Source organism: Bufo gargarizans, chromosome 1 (assembly GCF_014858855.1).
Source record: "Bufo gargarizans isolate SCDJY-AF-19 chromosome 1, ASM1485885v1, whole genome shotgun sequence".
NCBI classification, from domain to species: domain Eukaryota; kingdom Metazoa; phylum Chordata; class Amphibia; order Anura; family Bufonidae; genus Bufo; species Bufo gargarizans.
This window is the reverse complement of record NC_058080.1, coordinates 194,115,574-194,126,965: the sequence shown is the minus strand read 5'-3', so window position 1 is coordinate 194,126,965 and position 11,392 is coordinate 194,115,574. Positions and strand designations below refer to the sequence as shown.

Here is an 11,392-nt window from a genome sequence, read left to right as displayed (position 1 = left end):
GCAACTCGTCCGCCTTGGCATCACCTCACATGCTCTTATGGTATTAAAATTCAGTGCAGAGCATTATGTGTGCAGCTCATCTAATGGGGAGAGAGACTGTAGTGTATAGTAAGGAAACAAACACATTCAGGAGAGCAATGTGAAAATACCTGGTGCCCCCTACTGGTCAATGTCTAGAACATTTAGAATGAAAGAATCGGCCATGAAGACTACTAGAAACTGAAATAAGCGGTCTAATAACGCAAAACCTGGATGTATCTGAAATCTCAAGGAAAACTAATGCACACAAAAATTTGAAATCTCTGACAAAAGCACATGAATCGGGAATGCTTAGGTTTCACAAAGTCTTGGACCAAGAGGTAAGATGTGGTTCCTTGTCCGTGTATTTTATGAGTCACCAAGCATATACTCGTTGGCAAACCGGCTCTAACAGTCCTTTAAATATGTTGGAAGTCTTAATCTTTCCGTACTCGTCTTTTACGGAGGGATTTCTTTAAGTGATCTCCAGAATCTGCCCCTTCGTCTGCCTCTTTCATCTGTTGGGGAAAGTTCAAAATCAATATTAGCCTAAAGGGATTGTACAAGTTATAGTAAACTTTTCCCTGTGCAAAAAATAAAATAAAAAATCCTATAGTTGCCTGTTTCTCCTGCTGTCCTCCTTCCCATTCTTTGATTACAAGACTGCTGCAGTTTCGTTGAGGTGTAAGTCATGTGACTGCTGCAACCTATCACTGGCGTTGACATCCTTGTTCCGTATACCGCTAGGCTGTGGCGGTCATATGGCAAGTTTAGGATTATTTTTTTATTTTATACAATGTACTGGCATGGGGCAAAGTTTAAAGGGGTTGGTCACTTTCTGGATACTGTTGACCAATGTTTCTGTGAGATGACACTTACTGATATAGTATTTGCTGATTATCTGCACCATGCCCCCTTGTTTGCCACGTCTTTTGTGCTGTCTGCACAGAGGTCCATATGCCAGGAGTTTAGTGCAGTGTGTTTAAATAGAGGTGGCTGAGTGATGTGCCTGGTCACATGACCCTCCATCAGCGGCCATCCTATGGACAGGACCTCTGTGAAGACAGCACAGAAGTTCTGCCTAAGAGGGGAGCATGGCTTATGGAATATAGCAAACAGCACAGAATATGAACAAAGACTATATTAGTAAGTGCCATATCTTACCCAGACATTGGTCACACGTGGCCAGAAAATAGCCAACCCCTTTAGGCTGGGGCTACAAGATGGCCTACTGCTTTGGACTACGGCTGTCACTCAATAGTGCCAATCAAAAGTGCCACAAAAATACATTTTTTACAGACTTTTTATCAATTCATTATACATTAGATCAGTGTGAAAAATAGACCACATGTAGATGGCATCCATGTACTGTCTGTGGTTTTCAAAGGCCCATTAAATAGAAAGGGCGCACTCTGTTTGAAATATGGCCAATAGTAGTGCACGCTCCTATGTTCTTCCTCCAGACAAGGCTTTTAGGGGACAGAAGACTTAGGCCTCATGCACACGACCGTTGTTGTGTTCCGTGTCCGTTGTTAAGTTTTCCGTGATTTTCTGCGGACCCATTGACTTTCAATGGGTCCGTTGAAAACTCGGATAATGCACCGTTTGTCATCCGCGTCCGTGATCCGTGTTTTCAGTCCGTCAAAAAAATATGACCTGTCCTATTTTTTTTCACGGACAACGGTTCGCGGACCCATTCAAGTCAATGGGTCCGTTAAAAAACACGGATGCACACAAGATTGTCATCCGCGTCCGTGATCCGTGTCCGTTTTTTTCCTATCATTTGCAAGGCAGACTTGACTTAGATTTTTTTTCACTTTCCTTCATGTCTGGTGGTCCTCCAAAAATCAAGGAGGACACACGGAAACAAAAACGGAACAACGGAACCCCATTTTGCGGACCGTGAAAAAATACTGTTGTGTGCATGAGGCCTTAGGTGTACTGCGGCTGCACAGCGTATAGGCACCCATACACAGAGGATATGTGAAAAATGTTACCACACTCTAAGGGCTCATGCACACGACGGTATGTATTTTGTGGTCAGCAAAAAACAGATCTGCAAAAAAAAATGGATGACGTCCGTGTGCATTCCATATTTTGTGGAACAGCTGGCCCCTGATAGAACAGTACTATCCTTTTCCGTAATGCAGACAATAATAAGACATGTTCTATTTGTTTGCGGAACAGAAATACAGAAACGAAATGCACACAGAGTAGCTTCTGTTTATTTATTTTTTGCGAACCGAATGGTTCCGCATACGGGCCGCAAAAAAAACCGGAACGGACATGGAAAGAAAATACGTCCATGTGCATGAGCCCTAAAACTGTCCTTTTCCACAATGCTTTTTATCCATACATCTCTCCCCAAAATTGGCCACAATAAACTTTTGTGAGACGGTGTGATTTTTGCAATGCACATATTGGGCAAGTGGTAAGAGAAGAGTAATATATATATATATGTATATTTTTTTTTTATAATTGTGCTGCTACTTTTACCTCATCCCCTGAGGACTGATTTAATGTGGCTCCAGCATCTTCATCTTCTTGACTCAGATCCTCCTCCTCATTTTCTATGTTATCTTCGCCAATGTCTATGAATAACAAAACGTAAAAAATCATCAAACATTATAAACACCAGTCAGCAGTATGAACCCTACTGTACCAGGCTTACCACCTGGTATGGTTGGTTCTGCTGATTAAAATGATACCTGTTTTGTGAAAAGTGGTTTTGGTGTCCCCAGGAAAAGAGTTTTATTCTTGAGTAAATGCAAGCTCATGTGCACCGAGGAAAAAGGTTCTGGTGCACTGAAGCCCTAATTTGCATAAATAATATTTCTGTTTTTTTCTTGAGACTGTTGCACCTTTCAAAAGCAGATCAGTGGGTGTCTCTGGAGTGGTTCCCCATATTGATTACTATTCCTGAGGAAAGGTCTTCAATATTCATCTCTTTAAGCTCCGCACCTCTTCAGCAGATACCTGACGCTGTAACTAGTAGTCAGCAGGGCATTGTCACCAGATACCAGTCTTGGCACCAGGTCAGGATTGAACAATTCAGAAGTTTTCCACCAGGCCCCTATCAAATCTGGCGCATCTTTAGACTAGATGTTTACACGATCTACATTTTAAATGGGATTAGTCCTTTTTTCCAGTGTTTAAAGGGCTTCTGTCACCCCACTAAACTTTTTTTTTTTTTGCTTACTTATAATCCCTACACTGCGATTTATGGCTACATGATCAAATTAATCATTTTGGTCCTGTAGATTTAGTTTAAAACAAGCTTTTAAAATATGCTAATTACCTTGCTACCAGCAAGTAGGGCGGCTACTTGCTGGTAGCAGCCGCATCCTCCGATCCTAAAGACGCCCCCTCCACATTGTGATTGACAGGGCCAGGGAATGGGATCGTTCTCTGCTGGCCCTGCCTGTTTGCATTTAAAATCTTGCGCCTGCGCCGCAGCCGTACCTGTCTTCAATTGGCGCAGGCGCACTGAGAGGCGGCCGCTCGCTCGGCCGCTCTATCCTCAATGCGCCTGCGCCGATGACGTCACATCTACACCCGACGCAGGCGCATTGAGGATGGAGCGGCCGCCTCTCAGTGCGCCTGCGCCAATTGAAGACAGGTACGGCCGCGGCGCAGGCGCAAGATTTTAAATGCAAACAGGCAGGGCCAGCAGAGAACGATCCCGTTCCCTGGCCCTGTCAATCACAATGTGGAGGGGGCGTCTTTACGATCGGAGGATGCGGCTGCTACCAGCAAGTAGCCGCCCTACTTGCTGGTAGCAAGGTAATTAGCATATTTTAAAAGCTTGTTTTAAACTAAATCTACAGGACCAAAATGATTAATTTGATCATGTAGCCATAAATCGCAGTGTAGGGATTATAAGTAAGCAAAAAAAAAAAAAAGGTTTAGTGGGGTGACAGAAGCCCTTTAAAGGCTACTTTCACATCTGCATTTTTAATTCAGTTTTTGTGATCCAGCAGAGGATCTCAAAACCTGAATTAAAACGGATCAGTTTTGTCCTTGTTCATTGTCAATGGGGACAAAACTAATCAGGATGCGTTTTGGGGCTGGGCACAAAACCTTTGGAAAACTGGACAAACCTGATCAGGCATGAAAATCAATGTAAGGCCTCATGCACACGACCGTTGTTTGTCTCCGCGTTCGTTCCGCCAATTTTAGCGTTTCAGATGCAGACCCATTCATTTCTATGGAGCCGTTTAAAATGCGGATAGTGCACCGTTTGCCGTCCGTGATCCGTGGTTCGAGTCTGTCAAAAAACTATAACCTGTCCTATTCTTGTCCGCGACAAATGGTTTGCGGACCTATTCAAGTCAATGGGACCGCTAAAAAACACGGAGGCACACAAGATTATCATCCGCGCTTCCGCGTCCGTTTTATTCCTATCATTTGCATGGCAAACCTGTCTTAAACTTTACCTTTTTTTTTACCTTTCTTTATGTCTGGTGGTCCTCCAAAAATAAAGGAAGACACACGGAAACGAAAACGGATCACGGAACAACGGAACCCCATTTTGCGGAACGGAACACAACGGTCGTGTGCATGAGGTCTTAGGCTACTTTCACACTAGCATTAAAATTTTCCGGTATTGAGTTCCGTCACAGGGGCTCCATACCGGAAAAAAATGCATCAGTTTTCTCCTAATGCATTCTTAATGGAAAGCAATCCGTTCAGTTTGCATCAGGATGTCTTCTGTTCCGTCCCTGTTACGGTATTTGGCCGGCGAAAATACCGCAGCATGCTCCAGTATTTTCTCCGGCCAAAATTCTGAAATACTTGCCGGATCCAGCATTAATTTCCTTCGAAATGTATTAATGCTGGATCCGATACCAAGTGTTCAGGAAATTGCTGCATTGACGGATCCGGTTTTCCTGTCTGCGCATGTGCAGACCTTTAAAAATGTGAAAGAATTTTTTTTTAATCTGTTTTGACGGATGACACCGGAGAGACGGATCCAGTATTTCAATGCATTTGTCAGACGGATCCAGAAACAAATTATATCCTTTTGAATACAGATTTCTGGATCCGGCAGGCATTTACGGCAATGGAACTGCCTAACGGAATCCAACAACGCTAGTGTGAAACTAGCCTAAGTCAATGGTGCCGGATGCGTTTTTTTCTGTAACGAAAAAAAAAACGGATCCAGCACCCATTGATTTACAATTATTTTCATGCCTGATCAGGTTTTGTTCAGTTTTGATTTAATACAACCAGATCTTAAAAAACACAGGAGAGGAAGGAGAGCATAACTGAAGCAATTTTGACTCCAGTTACACAGACTATTGGCCCAATAACACAGTGCAGTAAAATAGCACCATTGTGACCACAGGCTAATATTATATTATAGGCCAGTGTATCGCAATGCCGGTCCCCAGGGTCTACCTGCCGGTCATGTTTGAGAATATCCCACAGAATGAATACTTGTGGTAAGTCATGATGCATTGACAATAAGGATATCTCTCAATACTAAGGAAATCCAAAAAACATGACATGCTGGGGGGTCGTGAGGATTCACTGGAGTTGAGAAAGACTGCTATATATCAGCTAAACATTACACAGGAGATACAGTTCACCTTTGTCCAGTGCTGCCTTCTTGTGATCTTCAGTGCCTTCTAAATCCCCCTTCTTCATATTTTTCTGGAGAGCTAAATCAGTTTCATCAGGTTCTAGAAAATCACTCATTGAAAAGTCTGCATCATCATCTTCTTCTTCAATTTTCTAAAGAAAGGAAAAAAGTGCAGAATATGGGTTTGTTTCTAGTCAGGGGCATAACCAAAAGGCTCATGGGCCCTGGTGCAAGAGTTCAGCTTGGACTCCCCTTCCCTCAGTGCTTTGTGGCCATGGAAGCACATGGCCTTCCTGTTGCCTGAGGCAAAAATTGACGACCCCCCCTCCCAATACCAAATTCTTGACCTAACCCCTTCCCTCCAATCAGAAGTGTAACTTGACCAGCATGCACTTTCTATAATACTAGTGTCTTCCTATGTGGCCCCACAAGGGTCTTTGGGCCCCCTCAGCTCCTGGGCCCAGTAGCGACTGCTACCTCTGCACACCCTATAGCTACGCCCCTGTTTCCAGTACATTTTAGGCTATTTTCACATCATATTAGGGCATATATCTTGGGAAAAACTCCTGGCATATACACTAAACATATCCAAAAGGCTCCATTAACCCAACGGAGGTCAAAGGTGTGTCCATTTGGCCTCTATGGGGCCTGTAAATGTCAAAATAGATTAACAGACCGTCTATCCCATAGAAAAGTATAATGTAATTTATTTTTAGTTAATTTTTAAATGGAAGTCCATTACAAACATATCCCATTGTATACAGTGAGATACGTTGCAGCCTCCCATTAGAGGTCATATCATTAGATCCTCCCAATGTATATCTTCACAGTAGGCTCTGGACATGTGAAAAGACCCCTTGTTTTCAGCATAATCATCACTGCACAAAAAGGTTATTTGATTTGTACATTTCTGTAGCTAGGAATGAGTCTGAGTAATGAAGTAACCAATTTGACAAAAAGGTAGTTGTCCTAACCTTTCTGGGCCAGCAGAACAGGACCAGAAGACCCACAGGGAGTGCAGCTGTCAGGATATAAAGGCCCCAAAGCCATGGTCGCTCTTCTGCAGCACTCAGGAGTTGATTAATCAAGCCTGGCTGAAAGAAAAGTGATAAAACAAGCATCTTCAAGTAGTTGCAGTCCATCAAAACACATGACATGGCCTGAACCTATTACCCCTGACCAAACCAAGGAAGCTGGTTTTAGCCTAGATTATTAAGGATACTTCTCCATGAGAGGAATTAATCAAGGTCTGCACTGCAGAAATCTGGCTTCAAAAAGTTACAAAATATGGCTTTGCAATTTTTTTACCTTATTTAGATAAATTTTTGCCACATGGAATATGAGTGTAGTTAGTCTGACAAACTAATATAAGCCACATTTATCAACTGCCTCTTTTAAAGAGTTGCAAAAATTGTCACAATTTTACTCCAGTGAAGAGGTGGTGTAGAAAATGGAGTAACATCTTGAGACAGAAGTGTTAGACTTAAAAGGTCACTGAGTTTTGGTAAAACTTTTGATATGTCATAGAGACATTATCAAAAGTTTTAATTAGTGGGGGTCATGAGAGCCCCATGATCTCTAGAACAAGGAGAGAGAAGCGTGCACATATAGTGCTCTCCACACTTCAGAGGACGGAATTGAGACAAGGCAATAAATAGACTTCTACAGAGCCCGCCAACTACAACAAGGAAAGGGACCGCAATATGCCCACACTTCTCTCTCCTCATTCTAGTGATTGGTGGAGGTCTCAACACTCAGTATAGTATATTAACTTGTAAATTCTAGAGTGGAATATGTAAGCAGTTTAGACATTTCTACCTCAACCTTCTATGACTTGAATTCTGAAGAAGGCTTGTTACTTCCGTGCATCCAAAATGTACACTATGTAGAATATATATCTGTTCTTTCAGCTATGGAACATTTACAATGGACATAATATACACTCCTCAACATTAAAATTGCACCCGCAAGAAGGACAAGCCGTAGGGTTATGCAAATTGAGGAAGTAGCAGGTGTCGCTAAGATCTACAGATAATCAAAATTTCAAGCATCCAGCTCCACGCTCTGGCATGTGGGGGGCAGGGGCATTAAGGCCAGACTGAAAGCAGCAACCTTTTTATTTTTAGCCACGTGAAACCTCAAAAATCGGATCAAGTCGCATGGGATGATTATACATGCCAGTTATCTCCACTTGTTACAAAGTGAGAGGGACAGAATCTTTGAACTGAGAGGCCTTGGCTTATCACTCCAGCAGATCACTACACGCCTAACCCGAGATGTCAGCACTGTTCAATGCTATGTGTCCCAGTGGTTGGGAGAACAATGATGAACTGGAATGACAGTAAGAGATGCATAGAGGAGCACCTCTACATGGACGCATTGTCCGATTAGAAGAATGAGGTATTAGTGATCCATTCTGTACTGCAAATGAAATTGGACATCACATACCAGACCAAGGGAGCAAACAGTGTCTACACATACCATCATAAGGAATTTGCACAACATTGGGTTAGGTTCCAGAAGTCCATTGACCTCCTACCACCGCTCTCAAAGACAATCATTGGCACAGCAAGGCAGCATGGGGTCTGAAATGGAAGTCTATGCTCTTCAGCAATCAGTTCCGCTTTAGTCACAGTCAGCGATTGTTCTGGTGACCATGTGAGCAATGCCATGAAAAGGCCTTCATCAGACAATGTCACACCATTATGGTGTGAAGAAATGGTAGTCTTCATTTCAGGTACACTGATAACTCAGCGTTACATTGATTTATTCATGGAGCTGTTTTTTCAACAAGAGAATGCTGGCCATCATGTTGCTTGTTCTACTGTGAGCAGGCTGCATGGCCTGCAGCGTCTCTGGACTTGTTTCCCATTAAGCACATCTTGGATGTCATTGGTCAGGAAATGCAAATGGAGCTGTGAGCGGCGAATCCTGAAGAGTTCTGTGCCCGAGTACATTCACAGCAGCAGAAAATTACTCAGACAACATTAAAGTTTTCAGAGACTTTAATACTGATGAATACTCAGTATTACTCTGGATAGGTCATCAGTGTCTGATCTGTAGGGCTCTGACAACTAGAACCCCTGCCGATCAGGTGTTTGAGACGGCTACATTCTCTGGCATTAGAGCAGCGGCTTTCTCCAGCTTTTCCTAGGGCGAGTGCCGACATGTTAATAGGTCACAATGCCTAGGTGCAGCTCAGCTCTATTCAAGTAAATGGGGCTGAGCTGCGATACCAAGCACAGGGAAGGCCATGGCTCTCACAGTGCCGGTGACTTCTCAAAAAGCGGATGGGAGGGGGGGGGGGGGGTTTCCGGGTGTCAGACCCCCACTGATCAGATACTGGTGACCTGTCCAGAGGATAGGTCATCAGTATTGATGTCTCGGAAAACCCCTTTAATAACCTCATTGATAGCATGCCAAGGTGTGTAAGTGTGTGTATTTCTATAGGTGGTGCTCATACTCAATACTGACTAAAACAGAATGTATTTTAATCATTTCATATCGTTAACTGGTCCATCGACCATGGGATTTCCATAATTCTACAACTTTTCCTTCTTGGTGTTGCAGTTTCAATGTTGAGGAGAATGTATGTGTCTATTTTGTAACCCACTCTTTCTTCTCATTTCTCTCTATGAAGAATTGACCGCCCTTTATTTCTGCAATAACAAACCTCATTGGCACTGGCCACCAGTTTTTTCAGTCCCCAACTATCGGAAGCCCAACGGTCAGCCACTTCCTTCTCTGTACAGATGATAAAGTTGTCAAAATATATATCAGAAGTCATTGACCACAGTTCCAAACCAATGGCACTGAAAGGTGTCATTCTAAATGGATTAAGGTCCTCAAAATAATGTGGGTTTGGGATTTTATGTGGTTTCCAAATTCCCTGTACAAAAATAAAGAATGAGTGGATCAGGACTGGTATGAAATATAATGTTGTATAAAATAGTAGTGGCCGTATAGAATAATCACCTGATAATTAGGGTTCTCAATCATAGGAGGCTTCCATGGTCCTTTGTAGTTAGGATTGTCTATAAGTGGGGGTTCCCACTCTCCACATCCAGGTGCACTCTTACACTTCGGGTTGGAAACCAGAGGAGCTTCCCATTCACCATCCATCTCATCATTCCTATGAACATCAAATAAGTCCTTCATAATATTGTAACATGTGCATATGGAACACACTACCCTAGATCACTGTGATAATATACAAATGTATTAAAAAATAAAAAAATAAAATTGGATCCTTTGCTATTGAAATTTAGCTCTGGGGGCCTCCCAATTCTTCATCACCATTGATATATTTATACACCTTAATTGGAGTCCACCTGTGGTAAATTCAGTTGATTGGACATGATTTGGAAATATACCCCCTCCCTGTCTATATAGGGTCTCACAGTTACCAATTCATATCAGAGCAGAAAACAAGAGAAGGAAAGAACTGCTCGTAGAGCCCAGGGACAGTACTGAGTGGAGGAACAGATCTTGAGAAGGGTGGCAAAAAAATATTCTGTTGCACTTAAAGTATCCAAGAGCATAGTGGCCTTCATAATTCTTAAATGCAAGAAGTTTGGAACAACCAGGGCTCTTCCTAGAGCCATGGGCAACTTTGCCGCAGGGCAAAAGGGGCAGCTGCCCCGGGCCCAGTTGCTCCTGGGGGCCCAAGGGAGCTCTGTTTCCCGAGTCCCAACTCCCAGTCCCATCCCATTCTGATTCACACTATGCGCAGCGCCAGCAGCAGTCTTCAGAACAACTTACAAGCGCTGCTTAGCAAGCACGTCGGCGCCCCGCCGTCACGTGGTAAAAGAGGGTGTGTGACTCACTCACAGCAGCCTGGTGAGTGGCGCCACGGCGTAGCAGCCAGGCCAGCAGCAGGGAGTCCAGGTATTAAGTCTCTGCCTCCGGTCCGGAGCTAAAGGGATTGGGTGGTGAGTCACTCACCTAGTACCTACCTTACACAGCCAGACCTGAGACCTGCCACTGCCGCGCCAGGAGGGGAGGAGGTAGGTAAAGCAAAAAGCAGCACGCATATTGATTTTATTTTATATTAGAAATTTAGGCCGGTCAGTCGGTCAGGTCACCTCGAATTATTAATTAACCCCAGGTGATCAGATCCATTCATAAATTAGTGGGTGATAGAGACAGACGGCCCCAGGAGACATAAGGGGTTGGGTTGGGTTCGGTTCTCTCTGTCTGCAGTCTGCTGCTGAACTGTGGCCTGGGGCCCCACCACCGGCCACATTTACTAATCTTTGCTCGGGGTGTGGACTGGACTGGTCATTTTTACTAAGGAATATAGTTTAACCATTTATGTGCAAAAGAGAAAATAAGAAGTCAGCTCCAATCAGATATCTGCACATAGACCAAGACTCTTGGTCTATGTGCAGATATCTGATTGGAGCTGACTTAGTGACCTCTTTTTTTCTCTTTTGCACATAAACGGTTAAACTATATTCCTTAGTAAAAATGACCAGTCCACACCACACCATGAGGGCCCCCCTGAGCAAAGATTAGTAAATCTGGCCGGTGGTGGCCCCAGGCCACAGTTCAGCAGACAGACAGAGAGAACCCCTTATGTCTCTCGTCTCTCTAATAATCCACCAGTAATTTAAATAACCCCATTAGTGGGGGATTATTAAAGAGACGGGAGGCATAAGGGGTTGGGTTCTCTCTGTCTGCTGAACCACCGGCCACATTTACTAATCTTTGCTCAGGGGGGCCCTCATGGTGTGGTGTGGACTGGTCATTTTTACTAAGGAATATAGTTTAACCGTTTATGTGTAAAAG

General features: G+C 43.6%; 1 protein-coding gene across 1 annotated transcript in view; it reads right to left on the bottom strand.

Moving 5' to 3' along the window:
* Positions 1-11,392, bottom strand: part of CLGN (calmegin) — a 55,858-nt gene continuing 44,466 nt past the window's right edge. Inside the window, exons 9-14 of the mRNA XM_044302446.1 lie at positions 9,578-9,734; positions 9,276-9,491; positions 6,577-6,696; positions 5,610-5,754; positions 2,515-2,609; positions 1-536 (exon numbers count right to left, since the gene is read on the bottom strand). Of these exons, the coding sequence (XP_044158381.1) occupies positions 456-536; positions 2,515-2,609; positions 5,610-5,754; positions 6,577-6,696; positions 9,276-9,491; positions 9,578-9,734 (814 nt within the window). The 3' untranslated portion in view covers positions 1-455. The remainder of the gene's footprint in view (positions 537-2,514; positions 2,610-5,609; positions 5,755-6,576; positions 6,697-9,275; positions 9,492-9,577; positions 9,735-11,392) is intronic.